Source organism: Piliocolobus tephrosceles, chromosome 1 (genome assembly GCF_002776525.5).
Source record: "Piliocolobus tephrosceles isolate RC106 chromosome 1, ASM277652v3, whole genome shotgun sequence".
In the NCBI taxonomy this organism is placed as follows: Eukaryota; Metazoa; Chordata; class Mammalia; order Primates; family Cercopithecidae; genus Piliocolobus; species Piliocolobus tephrosceles.
The window spans coordinates 150357764-150384137 of record NC_045434.1 but is presented as its reverse complement, the minus strand read 5'-3'; the positions used below and the strand labels follow the sequence as shown (position 1 = coordinate 150384137).

Below are 26374 nucleotides of genomic sequence, written 5' to 3'. Positions count from 1 at the left end.
GCTGGTCTTGAACTCCTGGCCTTAAGTGATCTGCCCACCTCAGCCTCCCAAAGTGCTGGGATTATAGGCGTGAGCCACCATGCCTGGCCCAAGATAATAACTTCTAAACACGCTCCTAACTTGTTTAGATATAACCACTTATGTACTTACTACTTTCCCTATGCATGCAACATGATATGAAGATCACTAAGGGAAAGACTCTTGAAAAAATCGAATTCACAAAATGCAGATAGTCTAACATTAAGCATTATCTGCTCCCCAGATTCAGTCCACCAAGGGGAAACATAACGTGGCATGTCATTTTTTAAATGCCCCTGCTCTCTCAGAAAATAAAATTCCATAAGAAAAAGAAAGATCTTTTGTGAAATGTTTGGTGGGTTCCTGCTTTTTGTTTTTTTATGGGTAAGCACCTTCCTCAAAGTATTGTGGATTTTTTTTTTTAAATAATGATTCATCATATCATGAGGCCCATCGTTTGGCACTATATGTGTCTTAAAATACTAGAAATTTTCTTTATTCAAATCACAGGTATTAACAGCTCTGAATTTAAAAATTAACATAGCTCACCCCTTACTGGTTAGAAGTAGAGGGGACTTTGGAAACAGACAAATAAAAGTTAGATTTATAAGGGACACTCTCAGAAAAAAGAGACAATTTTAACTGCGTATATAAATTATTGGTGTGGAATCTTATGATGAAAGTTTAACTTGCCATCATTATGTAGATTCATTCATTATATAATTATCCATTATGTAAGGTCATTATGGAAATTCACAAAAGCTCCACATGGAATGCAACTCTGCAATGGAACTAGAACCATAGTTTGTAATCTGAAGATCTGGTATTGTTGAAATGTTATCAGCATAAATTGCTGGTTTTACTGATTTTTTTTTTTTTTCTACTAACATCAAAGAGCAGAGTGTAGTGTTAGGATTGCAAACCTGAAGCAAGGTTCGTAAAGAATTACAGTGTTTGGGTGAGAGGCTGCCAGCATGGAAAAAGTACATGTACACAGTCTCTTCATAACACACTTGGTGTTGGACCAGCTCTCAGTATTTCTAAGAAGGCTTCCTTTGAATAAAGAGGAAAGGCAATAGAATTGAGAGCACTAATAAGAAATAACGCTTTCTGGTATATAACTGCAGTGACTTAAACTATTTTCATAATTAATTTAAACAATAGATCCCAGCAGTGTTCACAGATTTTAGCTCATAATTTTCATGTTTTACTGTCTCCTAGTTTTTCAGATAATTAGGAATTAACATTTGCTGTCTTAAGGCTGTATTTAAGATAGCTACGGAAGTTTTAATATGCTAAATCTATTTATCTCAGCTGGGAAACAAAACTTAAGACCTAAACGTCTTTTAAAATATCTGATGCAGGAGTCAGCAAATATTTTTTAAAGGACCTGATAGTAAGTAACTTAGGCTTTGCTGTCCATATAGCCTCTGTTGCAACTATTCACTTCTACTGCTGTAGAGTTAAAGCAGTAATAGACAATAAATAAAGGAATGAGCATAGTGATTTTCCAAAAAAATCTTTACTTACAAAAAAGACAGCAGGACACTTTGGCCCAAAGGCTTTAAGTTACTGATCCATAGTCTACAGACTATTTTATTTTGTTTACTCTGTTTATTCTGAAGTAAATCTCATTGAACAGTTTCAACATCTTTAAAATCTCCTACTTCAGAAACTATTTTGTATTCTTGATTGACAGTTTACAATATTAAACTTATAACTGAGGTATATCCAGGGCAATACTTGTGAAAAACATAGAAAATACTGCTTCTTCATCTGTACAAGAAGTTTGGTTTTGAGGGTTAAATGAGATAAGTACATGAAAATACCTCCCTCATTGCGTATGGTATGGAAGGTAAAGAAAAAGTTAGTTAAACCATATTGGCTAAAATTGATTGGTGTGAGTTATGTTAATGGGGTGTAGCCATATTAAAGCTATAGAAGTGAGAAAACATCAGGAAAAAAAAAAAAAAAATACTTGCTTGTGTGAATATCTCATTATCTCCATCTCAATTTTTATCTCTAGTTCCTAGAAGCCATGTAGGAATCAAAGACAAAGAGGCACATTCATTGGTTCAGCAATGTTTACAGATTCCCTGCTTTGTGCCAAGCCTTGTGCTAAGCCGTGTAGTATAAAGAAGAACAGATTATCTCTAAACAAAAGGAGTCCCCTGACCCATGAGATCAAAGACAAATAAAGTTAATTATTACAATTCAGAAAGTTAATTCCACACAAGTGGTGACATGCAGTACTATATAACTATGGAAGAAGGAACACACAATTTTTCCTGGAATGTTTAGGAATGATTTTTTAAAAAACTGAAGAATAAATAGGAATTTGTCAATTGAATAAAAGGACAAACATATTCTTAGTAGAAGAAAAAACATATTGAAAGGTAGAAAAACCAAATTTCTACCTTGACTAGTAGGATGCATATTTATTTTAGGTGAGCGCAAAAGTAACTGTGGTTTTTGCATTGTTGGAAGTTGCTGTTTGATATTGGAATACATGCTTTAATAAATGTGATTATGTTATAAATAATTTTAATAAAAATCCTTTTTTTTTTTTTTTTTACTAATGACTTATTACTTGCAGTTAATTTTACGTTTATTTTAGACCATGGAAATGATGTTAGACAAAAAGCAAATCCGAGTGATTTTCTTATTCGAGTTCAAAATGGGTCATAAAGTAGCAGAGACAACTCGCAACATCAATAAGGCATTTGGCCCAGGAACTGCTAACGAATGTACAGTGCAGTGGTGGTTCAAGAAGTTTTGCAAAGGGGATGAGAGCCTTGAAAATGAGGAGTGTCGTGGCCGGCCGTTGGAAGTTGACAAGGACCAATTGAGAGCAATCATAAAAGCTGATCCTCTTACAACCACATGAGAAGTTGCCGAATAATTCCACATTGACTATTCTATGGTCATTTTGCATTCGAAGCAAATTGGAAAGGTAAAAAAAGCTTGATAATGGGTGCCTCATGAGCTGACCGAAAATCAGAAAAAAATGGTTATTTTGAAGTGTCATCTTCTCTTATTCTATGCAACAACAACAAACCATTTCTCAATTGGATTGTGATGTGCAATGAAAAGTGGATTGCATACAAAAACCAGTGATGACAAGCTCAGTGGTTGGACCGAGAAGAAGCTCCAAAGCACTTCCCAAAGCCAAACTTGCTCCAAAAAAAGGGCATGATCACTGGTGGTCGGCTGCCAGTCTGATTCACTACAGTTTTCTGAATCCCGGCGAAACCATTACAACTGAGAACTGTGCTCAGCAAATCAATGAGATGCACTGAAAACTGCGACACCTGGAGCCAGCATTGGTCAATAGAACTGGCCCAATCCTCTGCGACAACGCCTAACTGCACATTGCCCAACCAATGCTTCAAAACTTGAATGAATTGGGCTACACAATTTTGCCTCATTTGTCATATTTACCTGACCTCTTGCTAACTGACTACCACTACTTCAAACATCTCAACAACTTTTTGCAGGGAAAACACTTCCACAACAAGCAGGATGCAGAAAATGCTTTCCAATAGTTTGTTGACTCCCAAAGCAAGGATTTTTCTTATTTTATGCTTCAGAATAAACAAGCTTATTTTTCATTGGCAAAGGTGTGTTGATTTTAATGGTTCCAATTTTGATTAATAAAGGTGTGTTTGAGCCTAGTTATGATGATTTAAAATTCACGATCTGAAACCACAATTACTTTTGCACCAATCTAATATGCCTCCACATCTAAGTTCTTCATTTACTCCAATCTTTCATATTGTTTCTCTCCCATTATGACACTGAATTGCCTCACTGACCATGAAAATACTTAACCGGAGGTATCTATATTGTCTGTATCTTATTTGACCTGATTGACATTATTCACTACTCACTATTCCTAAAAAGGTTTTCATCTTTTGGGTCCTTAAAATCATGGCATTCTGATTCTGTCCCTATGCCTTAGATCACTTGTTTGAAGTCTCCTTTATAAGTGAACAATGACTGTTTATTAAACAAAAGTGAGCAGTGTCGAGTGATTTATTTAAGAAATAAGAGACCTGAGTCTTTCTAAATGTGAGCAGGATAGGGTCAGTAGAAAGGAAAAAGTTAAAAACATAAGAAAAAGAGAACATTTAATAAAATAAGGATCTGCCAAATAGGAAGAAGAGGAATCTCAAACATGGCAGGAGAAAAAGAACATAAGTTGAGCATTCTTTATCTTGAGTTAGGCAATAGCCTTAATGCCTATGATAATGTAGTAATGCCTTATCAAAACATTAAGAATATGGAAATTAGACAAAAAAGAGTTTGAGACATATAGCCTAGTGTTGTGCTCACATGTTTAGTTTCAGAGCCAATAACACCTTTGTCAATTAATAAAAGCCACCAGGCTAAAGGATAAACATGTCTGGATATTCCAGTTACCAAAGAATAGAAATAAATGAACTTGGAAATAGACATCAAAATAAATAGCCACAAATAAGTGAATATTTTTAAATGGCTTTCAACATGCTTCTAGATATTTTATATCCTTGATATGGTTTTGATCTGCATCCCCACCGAAGTCTCATGTGGAATTATAATCCTCAATGTTGGAGGTAGACCTAGTGGGAGGTAACCGGATCATGGGGGGAGTTTTTCATAAACAACTTAGCACCATCCTTTTAGTGCTGTTCTCATGACAGAGTTCTCATGACATCTTCTTGTTTAAAAGAGTGGAGAACCTCCCCTTTCTTTCTCTTGCTCTTGCTTTGTCCTTGTAACATGTGCAGGCCTTCCCTTTGCCTTCTGTCATGACTGTAAGTTTCCTAAGGCCTCTTCAGAAGCAGAAATTGCTATGCTTACTGTACAGCCTACAGAATTAGGAGCCAATTAAACTTCTTTCTTTATAAATTATGCAGTCTTGGGTATTTCCTTATAGCAGTGCAAGAATGTACTAATATAGAAAATTGGTACTGAGGAGGAGGGCATTGCTATAATGATACCTGAAAATGTAGAATTGACTTTGGAACTGGGTAATGGGAAGAGGTTGGAAGAGTATGGAGGGCTCAAAAGAAGACAGGAAGATGAGGGAAAATTTGGAACTTCATAGAGACTTGTTGAATGGTTGTGCTGATAGTGATCTGGACAATGAAATCCAGGCAGATGGGGTCTCAGATAGAAATGAGGAACATATTGGGAACTGGGGTAAAGGACACTTTTGCTACACTTTAGCAAAGAGCCAGGCTCTAGAGATCTGTGAAACTTTTAACTTGAGAATGATGATTTAGGGTATTTGGCAAAAGAAAGTTTAAAGTAGCCAAGTGTTCAAGAAGGAGCCTGGCTGCTTCTAACAATATATGCTTCTATGTGTGGGCAAAGAAATGACCTGAAACTGGAACTTTTATATTTTAAACGGAAGCAGAGCGTAAAAGTTTGGAAAATTTCCAGCTTGGCTATGTGGCAAAAAACTAAAGCCCATTTCAGAGGAGCAATTCAAGATGGCTGCAGAAATTTGCATAATTTAAAAGAAGGCAAAGGCTGATAGAAAAATAAGGAAAACACCTCAAAGGCATTTCAGAGAAGTTCATGACAGCCCCTCCCATCACAGACCTGGAGACCTACGAAGGAAGAATGGTTTTGTGGGCCACCAGGGCCCAGCTGCCTTATGCAGTCTTAGGACATAGCTCCCGGCATCCCAGCCACTCTAGCTCCAGACATGGCTCAAAGCAGCCCATATAAAGCTCAGGTCACTGCTTCAGAGGCTGCAAGCCATAACCCTTGGCAGCTTTGATGTGGTGTTAAGCCTGTGGTGCACAGAGTACAAGAGTTGAGGCTTGGAAGCCTCTGCTTAGATTTCAAAGGATGAATGGAAAAGCCTGGATATCCAGGCATCTAGGCAGAAGCCCACTACAGGGATGGAACCTTCATGAATAACTCTATTGGGGCAGTATGGAGGGCAAATGTGGGGTCAGAGCCGCCACACAGAGTCCCCCTGGGGCATTACCTAGTGGAGTTGTGAGAAGAGGGCCCCAGATCCACCGACAGCTTGTACCTTACACCTGGAAAAGCAGCAAGTACTCAACATCAGCCCATGAGAGCAGCCATAAGGACTGACCCCTACAAAGCCATAGGGGCAGAGCTGCCCAAGGCCTTGGGAACTCAGCCCTTGCATCAGTGTGTCCTGACTGTGAGACATAGAGTCAAAGGAGATTATTTTGAAGTTTTAAGGTTTAATGACTGCAGTGCTGGGTTTCAGAAATGCATGGGGCCTGTATCCTCCCTTTTTTTTGGCTGATTTCTCCCTTTTGGAATGGGAATATTTACCCAATGCCTATACCCCATTGTATCTTGGAAGTAACTAACTTCTTTTTGACTGTACAAGTGCATAGGCAGAAGGGACTTGCCTTGTCTCAGATGAAACTTTGAACTTTGGACTTTTAAGTTAATGATGCAATAAGGTTAAGACTCTGGGGGACTGTTGAGAAGGTATTATTGCATTTTAAAATGTGAGTAGGACATGAGATTTTTAGGAGGTGTCAGTGTAGGAATGATATGGTTTGGACCTGTGTCTTTGCTCAAGTCACATGTGAATTGTAATCCCTAATGTTGGAGGTGGAGCCTAGTGGGAACTGGTGGGATCAAGTGGGTGATTTTTCATAAATGGTTTAGCACCATTGCCCTAGTCCTGCTCTCATGATAGAATTCTCAAGAGATCTGTTTGTTTAAAAGAGTGTAGAACCTCCCCTGACCCCTTTCTCCTGCTCCAGCATTGTAAGACATGCCTGCTTCCCCTTCACTTTCCACCATGACTATGAGATTACCCAGTCTCTGGTATTTTATAGCAATGGGAGAATGGACTAATACACATGTCTATAATTTAAATTTTTTTCCTTTAATTTTTTTTTTATTTTTTCTTACTATTTCTAGGCTTATTAATACAATACTGTGTAATACAATTTTAATTTTTTCTTTATTTTTAAAATCTGAAGCCTCATGTATACTTGTCAATATTCTCCAGAAGTTTACAGTGATTTTTACCTTCATGGTAAATTCATTTGTGAGCAGCTATGTGAATTACATTTTCAAGAGTCATAAAGAGGGCCCTTAATTTCAGGAACAGAGTTACAAATTCTATCTGGTTGATATGATTTGGCTGTGTCCTCGCCCAAATCTCATCACAAACTGTAGTTCCCAGAATCCCCATGTGTTGTTGGAAAGGACCTGGTGGGAGGTAATTGAATGGTGAGGGTGGTTACCTCCATGATGCGCTCATGATAGTGAGTGAGTTGTCAAGAAATCTGATGGTTTTATTAGGGAGTTTCCCCCCATTTTGCTTGGCACTTCTCTTTGATGCCACCATGTGAAGGACAGTTTTGCTTCCCCTTCCACTATGATTGTAAATTTCTGAGGCCTCCCCAGTCCTGTGGAACCATGAGTCAATTAAACCTCTTTCCTTAATAAATTACCCAGTCTTGGGTATGTCTTTATTAGCAGCGTGAGAATAAACTAATACACTGGTCAAAAATTTAAACACATTTTAGAAGTATATTAACAGCTAAGAATATGAAATGTTTGTAAGTCATAAACTCTGTCCAATGTTGCATACTATTCCATTTATTGTTCATATAACAGTTCTATGAATTGGGTACAATTGTTATTGCCATTTTGTATTTGAAGTTTAAGGAAGTTAACATTTTTTTCTGAGATGTTACCTTTGGTAAGAGGAAGATCTGGATCTCAAACTCAACTGACATCAAAATGCATTATCTTAATCACTAAGCCCTACTGGCACCATCTCATAAGTAAATTCCTGGTAGAAATGAAATCATACACTTCATACTTGGAATTTTGAGAAAGCCTTGAAAAATTTGAAACAGATAAAGAACCAGTCATAGATGAACAAAAGCAGTAGGATCACATGTAAAGATCTATGAGCCTACTTGTATTCCTAGTCATAGGACAACTACCCTCCTATATTTTCCTGGAGATAAATATTTTTCTTATTAGTTCTAGCATTCTTTGCATACACACAGATTACAAGCTCTGTGCCAGGCTTCTTGTTAGATAAAGCCAGACAAAATATCTTTTCTATCCCTCACCCTGAAGTTATTTAAGGTCTTACTGTGGTTTAGCGGAATATCATAGGATGTAGCCTAGACTTCTGAGTCTTTGATAATTTTACTATAAAGTAGTTAAGTAAAGTTACATTTCTAAAGCAAAAAATAATGATTCTAACTCCAAGCGTATGGTATAAAATCAATTAAAGTTAAATGAAATGGTTGTTTCCAGAAGTAAGGCAGAAAAGATAAGCCTATTGTATTTTCTTATGCCAGAAAGCATAGAAGTAAAGAAAATGATGGGTTAACGTCATAAAGACACAGGAGACAGATTTAGTGTGACTCCTACTGGTCAAACTAGGGACAATTTGACCAACAAAAACATTAAAGATTTTCAAAAATGCAAATCAAAACCACAATGAGATACCATCTCATGCCAGTTAGAATAGCGATCATTAAAAAGTCAGGAAATAACCGATGCTGGAGAGGATGTGGAGAAATAGAAACACTTTTACACTGTTGGTGGGACTGTAAATTAGTTCAACCATTGTGGAAGACAATTTGGCAATTCCTCAAGGATCTAGAACCAGAAATACCATTTGACCCAGAATCCCATTACTGGCCATATACCCAAAGGATTATAAATCATTCTACTATAAAGACACATGCACACGTATGTTTATTGTGGCACTATTCCCAATAGCAAAGACTTGGAACCAACCCACATGTCCATCAATGATAGACTGGATAAAGAAAATGTGACACATATACACCACGGAACACTATGAAGCCATAAAAAAGATGAATTCATGTCCTTTGCAGGGACATAGATGAAGCTGGAAACCATCATTCTCAGCAAACTAACACAAGAACAGAAAACCAAACACCGCATATTCTCAATCATAATTGGGAGTTGAATAATGAGAACACATGGACACAGGGAGGGGAACATCACACACTGGGGCCTGTCAGGGGCTTGGGGACTAGGGGAGGGATAGTATTAGGGGAAATACCAGTTGATGGGTGCAGCAAACCACCATGGCATGTGTATACCTATGTAACAAAATTGCACGTTCTGCACATGTACCCCAGAACTTAAAGTATAATAAAACAAAAATGGGAGGCCAAGGTGGGTGGATCACCTGAGGTCAGGAGATGGAGACCAGCCTGGCCAACATGGAGAAACCCTCTCTCTACTAAAAGTACAAAATTAGCCAGGCATGGTGGCACATGCCTGTAATCCCAGCTACCCGGGAGGTTAAGGCAGGAGAATCATTTGAAACTGGGAGGCGGAGGTTGTGGTGAGCCGAGATTGTGCCATTGCACTCCAGCCTGGGGGACAAAAGTGAGACTTCGTCTCAAAAAAATAATAATAATAATAATAAATTTAAAAAATAAATAAATAAATTGTGAATCCACGAGTTCATGCCATAAAAGTAAACAAACAAATAATAAATAGGAGAAAGGGGAATTCTACAGTAGAATGTCAAGTGCTAACTAGTAAAAGCAGAAGGACTGCCCCATCTAGAAAAAATCATCAGTTTGATCATCAGAGTGAAGGTTGAGTGCAAAAGAATCATCAACAATGTCAAATCTAAGGGCAGAGTTGACATAGAGCAGATATTTGGATGTCACGGTCTTAAAATCTCTCCCAGACTGTTTATTGGTAGCATAGGGAAGAAAAAGGAATAAACTATATGGTGTGGAAAGCAGATAACACACTGATTAATTGAAATTAACATCACAAATGAGGGACACATGAATATTATTTGACTCCGGATCTGATTCCCTGAGAAGGATACAACTTCACTTACTTCTGTACTGACATAACTAGAAATCTCATGAGAAAATATGAGACAACCCACAAAAGAGAAATATTCTATTTAAAAAGGGGTCAATGTGGTGAAACCCCATCTCCACTCAGAATACAAAAATTAGCTGGGCCTGGTGGCGTACGCTTGCGATCCCAGCTAGTTGGGAGACTGAGGCAGGAGTATCACTTAAACCCAGGAGGTGGAGGTCTCAAGGAGCCAAGATGACACCACTGCACTCCAGCCTGGGCGACAGAGTGAGACGTCATCTCCAAAAAACAAGGAAGGGTGGGGAGTGTATACATTGCTGAAAAAAAAAAAAAAAAAAAAGTCAATGTTCCGTAATGACAAAGACTGAAAAATTAAATTAGGGGAGCCTAAACTGATACGTCAACTACATGTAATACAGAGTTCTGGGTTGGATTCTGTACTAGTCAAAAAAGTATTCTATAAAAAAGACTATTGTATCAGTTGACCAAATTGGAATATGGATGATTAATTGAATACAAGTATGATACCAATGTTAAATTTACTGAAATTAAAAATTACTGTGGCTATGTAAAGAAAATGTCTGTTCTTCAGAAATGAACGCTGAAATATCTAGAGATAAAAAATATCTAGAGATAAAAAAGGCCAAGGTGTATGCAACTTGCTTTCAACTGATTCAGTGAAATATATACATGTATATACTTAGTTTAGGCACAGAGAAAGTGATGAAGCAAATTGAGAAAATCTCTATGAATCTAACTGGGTAAAGGATACAGAATATTCTCTGATTTCTGTAACCTTTTAAAATATAAATTTGCATTTAATTCTCAAATATAGAACAGAAAAAAGAAATAATCATTGATAAGGTGAACTGTAAGGAAGCTCACATATCCAGAAACATCTCAGGAAAGGCGAGTTTTTTGTTTTTGGTGAAAGTATAGTTGAGCTGCAAGAGTTAAAAAGTAGAATGGCAACTCTAGCTGGCTCCAGTGATGTTTGTGATGTGGTTGAACACACAGCCTCATTTTTCTATAAATTAGGGTGAAGCTCTATGGAGCTATCATCCTGTGACCAACCATTTATTACTGATTTTTAAAACTGGAATTGACCATGAATGAGTCAGCAAGAATTACCATAGGCATTGGTAAAAACCCTAAATCAATCAGACACATACAAGAACTAGTCATTACTTCTCATATTGACACGAGGCATATCTATATGTTTTCATTTATTTATGTATTTATTTTTATATCTGCTTTTAACACTAAACATGTTCACATGTTAACTGCTGTTTTGGGACACATTTTCTTTCATGATACAGCAAAAGAAGAGCTGAGAACATGCAAAATATTAATGTTTCTTATGCAAAATGCAAAGAGGTCAATGAAGTTCATAATTTTGAATTTTGCTTTTAAATATAAATTAATAAGTCAAAAAGCTAATAGAATCATCGGACATGTTCCTTAAAGCAGGAACTCCAGTGTTGTGGGTTGTTTTCTTTTTCCTTTAGGTGCTGTGCATTTGAATGTAGATCATTCATCAATTATAATTTGAAATGATTGCAAGTGTTTATAAAAATATCTTCCAAGTCTAGTTATTCATTGGATAATCGTTAATATTTATGCTAATTTTACTCATTTGCTCAGTATGGCAGGATCAGAAAAACAAATCTATGCACAGTTTAACTTATAAACCCAATCTGTCTTCTTTCAGTTTCATGATGTTATCCATTATCATTATTCTAATAACTTCACTAACCAACATTCCTATTTAATTAAACTAAAATGTATCCAACCACTTTATAAAAGAAGAATGTGCATAATAACAAGCACTGCAAAGCAGGACAGTTAAATCCATAATATTAATCTTAAATTATATGAAGATAGAGATTATGTGTTTCCCTCTTACAAAAATTATATTACCATATCAGATTTAAACTCCTGGAAAGATGATTAAGAATCAGCTTCACATTTACATATTAAGTTTTACTTTTTAAAACACATTTATGCCTATTGTACTTTTTGAGTCTCACAATAGTTGAGGATTATTTTCATGCAATTTTTGAAAGTAAGAAACTAGCTGGTGGTAACCACAGCTAACAGATGTGCACAAGGATTGGCAGATTTGATGAATAAGGAACTTGTCTTAAGAACACACGTATATAACTCCTTGTTCTGAATTTGCTGCACTTATACCCCATGGAGAGTCCTGCCATGAATTTAGCACTCACATATCAGTTTCATGATTTTTTAGCGGTTCTAGAGAGTTAAGTGTTGGCAGTCAAGAGCGCACTCATACTTCAGATATATTGTAGGGGACATAATGCATATTATATAAGCGTATATTGCAGATATATTGATTTTTTTCTCACATAATACCAATACTAAGCATGTGGTGTGGGTAAGATTCATTAGACACACTGCACAAATGAGTAAACTGAAAATCACTTAAGGGTAAGTAATATTAAAGAAAACATTAGCAGATAAATTACATGTTTCAATTGTGCTCGTTCTACACCTATATAAAATATGCCTTTCTGATTTCATTAAAAGCAGCTTCATTGCACCAGCCTTGCTCAAGCTATTTTCACAAAAAAATATGAAACTAATAAAATCTAATTTCATTCATCTGAAATGAAGTGGGGTCCTATTTATTAAAAATACCACACTGATTTCAGGGTGCACCGAAAGCTATGTAGTTCAAAGTTAAATTTCACACAACTGGATAATTCTGTTAGCATTGTGACTTTGAAAACAGACCTGTTTTGATAATGACTCTGATCAACTTCCTAAAACTGATTTATAATCTCTGTGGGAGGATGTGCACTATAGCAGAAGTACTGGAAACCTATAAACATGTTATATATTTCATTTCAACTAGCTATGCGGTTCTGCACAAGCTATATAAACTCTTGGATTTTTAGATCCCTCATCACTAAAATTGAATTCTAACTCCAAAATCTTTGATTGAAAGCTGCAGTTTGAAATCAGAACCAGCAAACTCATAATTTGATTAACTTTCTTCTACCCTGATTACTTTAGCAGTTCATGCTGACCTATCAACATGTGAATGCTGTTCGAATAAATCCCTTACACATTTAAATGATGACATTTCTCTTGTGATATTTCCATTTGATCCTTTTGTCTATTGATTGGTGATTATCCAGGATACGAAAGTGAAAATAACCTTGACTAAGAATCAAGAGACATAAGTTCTATTCTGGACTCTGACTGAAAAGTATTCAGTTAGCTTTGTTGTTGCTGATGTTTTTTGTTTTTTTGGTTTTTTTTTTTTTTTGTTTTGTTTTTGAGACAGGGTCTTGCTCTGTGCCCAGGCTGGAGTGCAGTGGTGCGATCTCAGCTCACTACAACCTTCATCTTCCAGGTTCAAATGATTCTCCTGCCTCAGCCTCCCGAGTAGTTGGGATTACAGGCATGCACCACCACACACAGCTAATTTTTGTGTTTTTAGTGGAGACGGGGTTTCGCCATGTTGGCCAGGCAGGTCTTGAGCTCCTGACCTCAGATGAGCTGCCCACCTCGGCCTCCTAAAGTGCTGAGATTACAGGAGTGAGCCACTGTGACAAGCCCATTTAACTTTTATGAACTGCAGTGCCTTTAGGTATGAAGAGTAAGTATAAAAATATACATTTTGGCCAGGTGCGATGGCTCATGCCTGTAATTCCAGCACTCTGGGAGGCCAAGTTGGGCAGATCACTTGAGGCCAAGATTTCGAGACCAACCTGGCCAACATGGTAAACCTCATCTATACTAAAAATACAAAAAAAAAAAAAAAAAAAAAAAGTAGCCAGATGTGGTGGTGCAATCCTGTAATCCCAGCTACTCAGGAGGCTGAGGCAGGAGAATTGCTTGAACCTGGGAGGCGGAGGTTGCAGGGAGAATGGATTGCGCCACTGAGCTGCAGCCTGGGTGACAGAGTAAGACTCTGTCTCATAAATAAATAAATAAATAAATAAATAAATAAATAAATAAATAAATAAGTAAGTAAATGTATTTTCCCTACCACAAGAATAAAATACAAAAAATTAAATTGACTGTTAAGTTCTGAACAAGTGAGGTTACAGGAGAAAAATGAACAACCCAAACAACACCAATGCGTTCCTACTTTACCTGATGGGGAGATGTGTCGCCAAGATATGGAAGGCTCTGGTTTCCCAGTGGCCAAACAAGTAAGAGTGACGTTGGTTCCTTCATTGATGGTCATATCACTTGAGATGTCATATATCTTAGGAGGAACTGAAATGACAAAATATGCAGTATATAACATTTTGTTGAAACATATGATTAATTCCATAATATCATGCAAGAAAGGTAAGACGGTGAAATGTATTTATGGCCTATGGTCCTCACCTGAAAGATGGATTCTCTAGAACCTCAAGACTTTCTAGGTGTTTTTTGTTTATTTTTTTTCTCTAATTTTTTAGAAGTTAAATACCTCAGGATAAATGGAATATTTAATAACAAAAATGTTTAAACATTGATTAAATTAAATATGTATTATGAGTAATTTGTATTAAATAAACTAGAATATAACCAATCTATTTTATCCATGGATCCTCACTGTTTGATGTTTTCCTTGTTCAAATGGTTAAATAAGACCGAATATAGAAGAAACTTGAAATAGCAGAACAGTTATTCCTACATATGGGTTTAAATGCTGGGTGAGTTAGGACATGTACATGATTGGGAGGTAAGATTTCATGGTCACAAAGGTATTTTTGGGTTTAATTTTCTATCTGCCAGGTAGTAGGGCTAGATTTTCTCAAAATTTATGTTCTAAGGAACACAAATTCTAAGGACTGTGAAAGGTGGATACAATAAAGATTTCTTATCAGTAATGACTGGCAAATACTGATTGAAACAGATCACTTCAAGACTTCTCATCCTTTGTTATGCCCTTTTGCACTGTAAATCCATGAGTCAAGGGGGAAATATTATATTGCACTTTTTCTGATGTATTAGACTATAAAAGTTTTTATGGCAGAATTTAATCACATAATACATTTGGGAAAAGTTGGAGAGAAAAGTCTCTAAACTAACTTCCAGGATTAAATTTCTATATTCTCTGAGAAATCAAATGTCTCATTGAATCCTCAAACAGCATGAGTATAAATCTCTATTGGCTAACTGCATTATTTAGAGTAAGTTATTTAATTTATCTTAGCCTCAGTGCCTTTATCTGAGAGCTGGAGACAATAATAGTACATGTCCTATCCGGCTGCTATGGAGACTAAGTAAGTCAATACATGTTAAAGGACTTAGAAAAGTGTCTGACATTAGTGTTAGTTATTATTATTAGATGCCATTAAACACACATATGGTGTTTGAACTTCGTTTTAGTAGTGCTCTTTTCCTATGCCTTAAAATTGTTCTCAGAAATTTTTCACTTTTGTAGTGTGTATTAGTGACCTATGCCATAAATAAGTTTGGGTTACTTTATACAATTTATACTATGTTACTATTCCAGTTCAAATATAAATAAATGGCAATTACACACCTTGGTAATCATTAGAAAAATAAGATTTTTACTGAAATCTTTTAAATTGTTCCCTTCTTTGGTTTCTTTATGCAAGAGATATATTTTCATAGTTCCTTTTAAAGCTAGTAACTAAAATCTATTGTGATGATACATTAAATTACCCATACTTTGAATTTTTTTTTGACGCTTTATGGAACCAAAACTCAGCCGCAAGAAAATCAAGGATGATATAATTACAAATATTAAGTATTTGATTATGTGTAACTGTTAATATGATTGAGGAGAAGGCTTGTTCCTAAGTAATATACCAATGTAACTGTTTCTAAATGACATAGTTTAATTGGCATTTAAAACACATTATCATCAAACTCTTCAGTGAGCTTTTCTCAGGCAAATAATGAAAATTTTGAAACCATCCCAAACAGAGGGGTCTTTTCAGCTTAACTAAAACAGAACAAAAAATAAAAACATTAAAATACCGTAGAAGGAAAGTACAAAAAACTGCATTACACTGGTAAATAGGAGAGTTAATAATAATACATTTACAACATTAAGCTAAAAGTATACTTTAGATATTTAGTTGTAGACACAGGTTTGATTTAATAAACTGTAAAGCACATGTGGACATATATATATGTATATATGCATATGGACAGATATACATATATAGATGGTCACTGATTTACGATGCTTCAATTATAATGTTTTTACTTTATAATGGTGTGAAAATAATATCCATTCAGTAGAAACCATATTTTGAGTACCCATACAACCATTTTGTTTTCACTTTCAGTATAGTATTTGATAATCTACATGAAATATTCAACATTTTATTATAAAACAGGCTTTTTGTCACATTATTCTGACCAACTGTGGTTAAGTGTCTGAGCATGTTTAACGAAGATTAGGTTACGTTACAATGTTCAATAGTTTAAGTGTATTAATTGCATTTTCAATTTACAATGGTTTTATTTGGATGTAACCTTATCATAACATGAGGAGCATCTGTATTCATAAACATACATACAGTACATAGCAGTGCCCACTATTAAAAAAATGTAGTACTTTTTCCCTTTATATGCAATATACTATGTAGGGCTCTTAGTCTCGCCTAGTGACTTTACTTATTTATTAAAAATATAATTGATTTAAGGTTAGACAGAGATTTGTATATCAAGAGAAATAATGAAATGCCATAGGAACATTAATTCTATCCTCGAAATACCATTATTTTGTCAATATTGTCTGATCATAAAATAGTTTAGTTGGATCTTTACACATCTACCTGTATTTAAAGTGCTAAACATTATGCTAAACTAATATTCAGCACTAGTATTTGACTATATAGAGAAACAAGTCCCTTAGAAATAAACTTAGATTTGACATTTAACTATAAGAGATTGTGTAGTTGTGGGGAGAGTGGTAAATTCCAGGTGTGACATGTCATTCTCAGTGATTGCAATTGCCTTCCAGGACCTCATAATTCAGGACATACAGGGAATACACATCTGCAAAGAGGATGTTAGTAAGAGAAAATCCCTCTGGCAAGGCTGATCTCCCTAGAAATGCATCACCTGTTGGCAGCAGATGCTGTGTGTAAGAGGGCCAGTGAAATCCTTCACATGCACGGTGGTTTGTGGAGACAAAAACAGGTGTTGCTTTGCTGAATATTCAAAACTATTGCATATTCAGTTTAAAACTTCCAACTTTTACTGACTATCATAAAGGGAATAATTCTCAACCCAAAGTAAATGCAAAAGTTTAAAGGCATATTACTTGTCATCAATAAATTTAAATTAAAAGAGGGAAGCGGATAGGTAGTGACTAAGAGAGGGCAAATATTTTCCACATTTTCCTTTCCCATTTTATAGGAGTAAAACAAGTTCAATAGGTATACCTTCTAGGTTCAAATCAGTAGATATTAATTTTGTGTTGGGTTTTTTTAAAGTCAATTACGTAGAATAGTTTAAGCACAAGGTTATTGAGTGCAGACTATTTATAACAGAGAAAAACTTTCTTTCTTTTTTTTTTGTTTTTTCGACACAGTCTCTCACTCTCTCTCCCAGGCTACAGTGCAATGGCTCAATCTCTGCTCGCTGCAACTTCCACCTCTTGGGTTCAAGCAATTCTCCTGCCTCAGCCTCCGGAGTAGCTGGGATAACAGGCGCCTGCCACCGCACCCAGCTAATTTTTGTATTTTTTAATAGAGATGGGGTTTTGCCATGTTGGACAGGCTGCTCTCGAACTCCTGACTTCAGGTGATCCACCTGCCTCTGCCTCGCGAAGTGCTCGGTTTCCAGGAGTGAGCCCCCACACACCAGGCCAGGAAAACTATTAATAACCTTAAGGTAGGACCGCAGAAATGGCGGTATAGAGAATTGGTCAACTGGATGATGATAACAATTGTCAGCTCAGTCGCCAGAATAAGGTGTGGTATTGAGAAGGGTTTTGGATGGTCCCAGAGCACATCAGCACATCAAGCTAAGCACTTGCACAGAAAACATACCCCCCCCCCAAAAAAAAGGAGAGTAAAAAATAATGTACTATTCTAGATGTGTGCCGCTTTTCTATATATCTTATTTCAGACTCCCTCACATACTTTTCTAAATACTTAAGATAATTTATGCAAAAAGAAGCAGATGTATTTTATCAATTCAACCTTTTATAAAGCTATTAAATAACTACAGATTTTAAGAAGTATTTTGAATTGTCATGTACTTTAAGTATTTATGACCTAGGGCAGAGTTATAAAGAAATATATTAATGAGTGTAAACTCATTTACTATGCTGGAAATAATTATTATAATATCATCCTCACTATCTTCATTATATGACACCATAAAAAATGAAAAGGTGGAAGTCCTAGATTTCATACTAAATCACAGAATATCTCCTAGTGAAACTCTAATAAGGGGTATACAAGACTTTACAACTGTGTTCATAATTAATTGTTGTGTATTACCAGTTAGAGAGATCTAAGAACACTGTAAGCTTTCTAAGCAACAGAGGTTGAAAGTAGATTTAAAGGTTGTGTTGGGTGAAACATATTTTAAAACCTCCATATCCATTTAAATGAACCACTCGTGGTCCCTTACATTCATAACATGCTTTGCCTTTAATTGTTCACTGGCCTAAAATTCATCTACTACTTTGCACCTGGTCTTCAACTTTTATTTAGTTGCTTCCACAGTGAGGAGATAATGCATATTTAGATGTATCTACATATTTAGATTCTCTAAAGATAACTTATGTCTCTTGTTAGTTTCACTTTCACCAAAAAATTTAGGCAATTTGACTTGCTCCATACACCTTCCCTCTTCTGAGCCCATCTGTGGGTGTCTTCAGGCCAGGTATGAATCACCTTCAGTAAGAAAAATCTTAGAATGCATATCCAAACCAGATTCTAATGACTTTCACACAGGCTACCATTTTGGATTATTCCCCACTGTTTGTATGATAATGAGCAACTGAGTTTGTGAGTGCATGGCATTATTTTCTTTTAATGTGTACATATTTTCTGATGTATGGAAATAAATTATTTTGTTTGTTTAATGAGCGGTCTTCAAAGATAAAACTTTAATTTCTTTCAATAATTCATTATGCTGCCTGCAACATGACCATTAACAAACTGAGAAGCCAGCATCAGGGTGACTAATCTGGATATCATAGGAATCATATAAGTACAGGGTATTTTATTGTATTAAAAGTTTTTATCTAAAAAAAAATCTGTGCAGATGATTTTAGAAAGAATAAATAAAATAGCACCTGAACTAATATTAACTTGCATGACCCGTGAGGTCATGATGATATTAAAATCCCTTACAGGATGCATTTGACAGTTATTTGAACTGCAAATAAAAGGCATAAACTATTTGGATCTGGACAGTTACACTGACTCACTGGAATCAATTAAATGCCCCATCGAGCTCTTAAGCTGTAAGAGTCCATGAAAGACCACAGTGCATACAAATCCATTTGGAGGCCTTCTTTAGGCTGCCAGGGCTAAAAGGTAGATGGAATATTTATTTAATCTGGCTCACAAACACTCACAGATTACTGAAAAACATCACTTCAGCATTTATTGTTACCACGATATTCTGGCACAAAAAACACCTGTTTCCTCAGTCAGGATATAAAATCAAAGCAGTATTTTATAGGAGAATGCACTGAATGTCCTCTCATTCGTACTCTGAAGTTGTAGGCTCATTACCAAAAACCTTTAAAAGTTGTTGTGTATCTATTTAATTATGCACACAATTATGAGATCTATTCTCCAAATATGTTCACTAGGACAAATAAGAAGTAAAATAAAAGTGATGCCAACTCTTTGATATCCTCTTCAACCCACCTCTCCCCACGGTGACTTCTCATACCTCAAAAATTTACCACAAAGAAGAAACAGTGAAATCTACATTAGTGAGTGAATTTTCAAAGATCAAAATTTGATCTTAAAAAATTGTGTCACTGATGACTTTGATGATCTTAAAGCAAAATAGATGTTTCTGGGTCTGCACTGTGGCCAATGTTTGTGTCCCTCCCAAATTCATTCATTAAAAATCTTAACCCCCCAGGTGATACTCTTAGGAGGTGGGGCCTTGGAAAGGTGATTAGAGCATGAAGGGATTAGTGCCCTTATAAAATGGACCCCACGAGCTAGGTCACCCCTTCCACTATGTAAGGACTCAGTGAGAAAGTGTCATCCATGAGAAAACAGGCCCTCTCCAGTGCCTGAATTTTGGACTTCCCAGTCTCCAGAACTGTGAGAAATAAATTTCTGTCGATTATAAGCCATCTAGTTTATGGCATTTTGTTATAGCTGCCTGAATGCACTAGGACAGTATGTGTCTTGCTGAAATAATTATTTGCATCCCTAACTCTCTGCCCCTTTCCACTCCTCTACTCATTTCTTGTGATAGTTTTCTTTGCAATCCATCATTATCATTGGTATTTATTTCTTTACTTGTTTATTATCTGTATCTCTTCATAGAACCTAAGTAGAGACCTAGGGTAGGGAAATTGTTTGCTTTATTCAACAGCATATTGCCAGAACCTGAGAGAAGGCCTGATACATACAGTTTATTCAACAAATATTTCATTGTTCTTTCAGGTGCTAAGCTAATACTTTGATGTCTCAGTGAAGAGATCCTATAAAATTATATACCATTGCAAGAAAGACATAATATAAATTCTGAGAATATGGTGAATATATAATTATAATTTCAAGGATCCTGTGTGACGTTTTCATGGATTCTCTGAGTTTAGGGATGAAATATCCCTTCTAAGTCATTTAGAAGCATAATATTTTCTTAGTCCTTTGCCTACTATAGTTTTTGCCATGCAAACCCAGAGAAGTAATTGGACAATAATCATACACATTTATTTTTAACAGAATGGTCTGTTACATCTTAGGTAGTCCAATGTGTGTTGGTCACAGTATTTTTTTTTTTTTTTGAATCTTTGTAGATTTAGAATCAAAATAATTTGTCTCTAATAGTATTTACGTGCATATTATTTCTACCTTTTTTTTTCCTTCACAGAGTTGTAGTCTGGGTTAGTTTGGATGAACTATATTCTGAAGCTTTTCCAAACTGCTTGAGTCAACAAGCTAGACATAACTATAAATCTTGGGAGAATTGGCTTGTTTTGCACTCCCATATCTGGTAATGGCTGGCAATATCAAAAGAACATTCTTCCTTCCACTGGGCTGGCACTTCCCTTTTCAGTCTTGGCCGGTCCCCAAAAAGTGAAAGCAGATCTACGTTACATAACAAACCTCCTGGAAAAGGTGTTGTTCTCAAACTGAGATAAGAAATTATTTCATGCTTTTTTCTCTAAATTGGTTTGCTTGTGGGTTCTTGATGGTTTCATGGTCTGCATCTCACCAGCAACATTATTTTCTCCAACTGATAGACTATGACTGACTTGTCATAGTTTATGACATTTCAGAGATTTCTATGGCTTCTCCCCTCATTCCCTCACTCAGAAATGGTGATAACAGGAAAAAGATACCAAGCATGAGTTTTAAATTCAAACTCGCCAATTTCATGAAATACCTAGTGATAAAATATGCCACAACAACTTAGGGGTAAAGAATATGTATAAGAAAAATGTATCTGTCAAACTTCAGTTCAAACTTCGAATTATGCTGCTTACCTTAGTGTTTTCTCTCATTTAGGATACCTATACATGAGTTTTTCTCAATCTATTGTGTCCTTCATGGGGTCAGCTATAAAAAAAAAAAAACTGGCAAAATAGGCACTGAACTATTTTAATTCATCCATCCATCCATCCATCTACCCATCCATCCATCCATCCATCCATCCATCCATCCATCCATCCAATAGACATTTATTAAGCACCAACTCAGGGTGACTAATCTTAAGGAGTCCATGTCTAAAGAGTTAGAAGGATACAGCATTTCTAATCACAATGCAGAGTCATTAGTCCTACAAAGACTTACTCTCAAGGTGTATTGGGAACACATATTTGTAACTCTAAGTCTTCCTTATGGAGACAGAATTGAGGGGATGCTGATATTGGATAAGGCTTTTGGAAACAGGTGGAATTTGAACAGAATTTGGTGGTTTAAGACAGTAGTTTGCACACACAGCTAATCATCAGGGATAACCAGATGAGTTTTTCATCATTCGGGATTGGAGAAAGGTTGATTCAGGATATTGTAGACCAATAGTATGTAGCGAGTTCCAAAATCTATAGATTTTGGAATCGCTAATTTACAGAACACTAGAAAGAACTCTCCTTAAAATTATCTCTCCTATATTTAAAATCTGCACTCTAATTAGGAAGGCCTTGATTTTTTTTTTTTTTTTTTTTAAGATCCTCAGAACATTTATTTGCCTTCAAGGAACTAATGTTAAATTGTAACTATCCCTATAAGAGATAATGACTTATTAACTGGCATCCATTTTCAAACTCACTGAGAACAGCATAGTGGGTGCAGAGGGGCACCATACTGAAAGCAGAGAGATGCAATAGGCAACATTTTACCATTGTGTTCTTTTCCCTTGAAAAGGTCGGGAATGGTTCTAAATGGCAGTGATCAAGACGATCAACAATAGAGAGAAGAAAGTAAGACTCTGAGAGGAATGAACCTTGCAGGTTATGGAATTATAGAGAAATTAAAGTGGAAATTACTTTCTTCTATTTTCTATTTCTCTCCATCTTCTCTGAACTCTCTAATACATGGATTATGCAAAGGCATAACAATTTGCCAGTAGCAAATAAAACATACACTTACACATGAAACACACGTGAAGCAGGTCTAGTATACATGAAAATTAAATGTGATAAAACAAACTTTTAAAAGGCTACTGGTTTTAGAGAGCTTGACATTTACGTAATGATTTTAACATTTTTGGTTGCAGGCAAATTTCCCACATACTGTACAAACATTTTATTTTGAAGACAAAAACACAACATGGTTACACAAGAGTTTCAATATTTTGGACTGTAAAGATTTTTATTTATTTTTTATTCGTTTTGGCGAGACAATAAATAGGTAGCCTCTGCACATGATTGTTTATACACCAGAGTTCAAATCCCTGCTATACCTCAGGCTAGCTTCAGCTTCACTTACTTGGATGATTCAAAGATATAAAACACTGCTTAAAATCAGGACCATAATAGCAGCTACCCCCTCAGGCAACAACAGCAGCATCAAGAAGGCTGGAGTACACTTATAGTCGCTCTGTATATCACAGGGAATCTACAATGCCTGCATAATTCAGTCTCCTCCTTAGTAGAAAATGGTCACAAAATAGGTAGGAAGAACACCGCAATTGAAATACCTTACAGCACACTAACGTGGGTATCCTAGTGAAGTATAATTCTTAAGGCACCAACTATATAACTTCAAAATCTTCAGTGATGGTAACATTTTATTAAGAATTAATAATGAGGCTTCTTTTTTTTTTTTCCTGGAAACACTTTGGCAGTATATTTTAAGAACTTAAAAAATTTCTATTCCATTGAGCCAATGATTCCCCTTCCAGGAATTTATATTAAGGAAAGCAAGTACCTTCTTTCAGTGTAGTTACTATTCCCATAAACCTGGTGGCCAGCTCCATTTGGAAATGTGCCAACCAATACCCTCTGGAATGGCCCAAGTGAACTTTTTTCTTCCCTCATCCTTGGCAGTGAACTATTTTCCATATAAACCAGAGGAAACAGCCCAGCTGTGTCAAACTAGAACCCAGCTGCCTTCTTTGCAAACATTTCCCATAGCTAAAAGCTTGCTTTAGGGTTTTTGAAAACACGAGAGAATCCAATGTCTACCCTTGGAGTCACAGAGTTATAATGTAACACCTGGCTCCTGGTTTTATAAGGTAAGCCTGCTCAGGTTCAGGATACATACTCCTTGTTAGACTCAGGTTTCTCAAAATGTGTTTTAGCAGATTTTTATATCTAAAAGCTGCTCTGGTGTTTTATGCATTTGCAGAGGCGATGTGTCATTTTAGCACCATTAGAAAAATAACGCCTTCTTTGAAATACTCTGGTTTCTTTGTTCTTTGTAAATAATATTTATTTTTCTAATCATGAAGATAATATACATTCACTGAAAAGAATGTAGACAAATACATAAACAGACAAATACATAAACAGAAGAAAAAAGTAGCATATTAGGTTGTAATATCTAAAACTGCTCTTTAGTTAAAAACAAGTGGATATTGGCAATTTCATATAGTTCAATTTAATATAATGCCACCATTTAACAAGAATTTTGATATATTTTACTTTTTGTCTTTGTGTTTATACGTTTACATAGATCCTAGAGATTTCCGTAAGATCCAATAAGCTCACCAGGGAATTGGTGCTGAAACCTTGGCTGGAAATAAATAGTGTGCCCTTCTCAACACTATTTATAGTGACCCCTTCTCAACACTGTGCTCTAGAAAGGGAGTGAGAAGGTAGTTGGATAGGTATTCAAAATAGGACACTGTGGCTTTCTGCCTTTCTTACTGGAAACATGTCTAAAATAGGTTACCCACAGCAAGAGTTAGTATTTATCGAACTTTTACTGTGAGTAATATACTGAGAGACTAATCACTTATTTGGAGGGGGCGGGTGTGGTTTTGTCTTAGGGCAAAGTACTACATGCCCAGGCCAATTCTTCCTTCCACCCAACCATCTACTTTTGTGATAGCTGGTTCGTGTGGTGGTTCTATCAACATGGCCACACATTTTTAACACTCTTTCCACTAAAAATAGGATCTCTCCCCTTCCCCACCTCATATTCAATGGGAGTAGGCTCTTGGCTGCTTCAAACAATAGAGTTGTGGAAGAAATAATGCTATTTGATTTCCAAACTGGGAAAACAAAACAAAACAAAACAAAGAAACAAAAAAACATTTGTTTCCTGTACTGTTCTCTGAGAACACTCACTCTTGGAGCTCTGGCCCACTATGGTGTCACCACCTTGGGGCTACCATGCTGGAGAGAACATGTGGAGACACCACATGTGGTCGCCACATGGAGAGACTGTGATAACAGAAACAGAGAGAGAGCAAGCCTGGGAAGCACTTCAGCTCATCTAAGCCCTGACTGCCTAAGTCATCCCAGTGAGGCCTCAAATATCCTGTCTAAATTGCACAAATTGCAGTCTTCTGAGTAAAACAAATAATTGTAGTTGTTAAAAGCAACCACTTTTGGGCACAGTGTTTAAAAGAATAAAGAAAACTGGAGAACTTATGTGACTTCACAACTTATCTTAAAGCTACTACAAACCCAGTGTGGTGTTGGCATCAAATAGACAATGGAACAAAATAGAGACTCCAGAAATAGATGATACAACTTCCCATGACGGTCAAGTCCCTGATTACTTATGTTAAAAACAAAAATACCTAATGTTATGGATAAGTAACATACATGAGTAATGTGAGTCAAGACAAAGTATACATACATATTGTGATAGATGGGGCCAGTAGAGAGCACTTGTCTAAAGACAGTGGCTATCACTGATAATTTCCATCCTAAAAATAGAAAAGTCTAGGCTTGCTAGATCTTAAGACCTGAAATTTTAAATTTTTTTGTACCTTACAATCTCATCAAAATATCTGTGGATTAACCTGGCACTACCCAAATGACACCTTTATAGGAATTAGAAAAACATGAAGACACTTTATCATTACGTGTTGGACAATTTTCTTGATATAAAAGTCTACATGGTTTATGAAAGTAAAGAGTGCCTGCAGATTTGTGTGTGTACAAAATTTCATCATATGCTGAAAGCCCTGCATGGTCTGGATTCGGCTAGAGAGCCACAATCTTGCCATCTTTGCCTCACATCTTGGCAAGGCCTTCAGACTATTTTGGCTTTGAAAGACTCAAGGAATTCATTTTCACATTATGTTGTTGGTTTTATTATAAAAGTTGTACATGATCACACTAGTGTGTGGTTTCTCACCTGTCATGAACTAACCATGATTAGATTTACAGAGTAATTGCCTTAGAAAGGTCTAGAGTCTTGCCTTAGAAAACATTCTGAGAATAGGTTTTAACCAGAAACTTAATGATAAAACCATGATTCATGTTAATATTCTGCTTGCAGAAAAATAATTATCATCTATACTTTTAACTCTCATGTTACCTTATCGACTTTTCACAAAAAGAACCCTTTCCTTAGTTTTTAAAAAATAATACAAACAAAGGTTATCATGCAGTTATGTGCCAAGAGATAGTAGAGTCCTATGGTTACATGTGACAGTTCTCTCTGAAATTGGATTAAAAGATAATTTGCCATGTGTTGACCTCTAGATCATTAGTCACAGTGTTCTAAGTGCATTCTCTTATAATTCAATATCAAAGAAATTGCTTTTATGGCATTAACTATATTATATTCAAAATTATATAAATTATTGAAATGGTATGCCTACTGCCAAGATATAAGACAGTTCACATGGAAATAAAGGTTGTGTTCTAAATTATTCATTAGAAAAAAAGGCAGTCTCTTGACAGAAATTGTTTTATACTGGGGCTAGCTTCTGGGACTTATATTTAAATATA

The 26374-nt window shown here is 35.9% G+C and overlaps 1 protein-coding gene across 2 annotated transcripts in view; it reads right to left on the bottom strand.

Moving 5' to 3' along the window:
• Positions 1-26374, bottom strand: part of NEGR1 (neuronal growth regulator 1) — an 896443-nt gene that overhangs the window by 368452 nt on the left and 501617 nt on the right. For both annotated transcript variants that reach the window (XM_023209450.3, XM_023209457.2), the window contains exon 3: positions 13984-14109. In XM_023209450.3, the coding sequence (XP_023065218.1) occupies positions 13984-14109 (126 nt within the window). The remainder of the gene's footprint in view (positions 1-13983; positions 14110-26374) is intronic.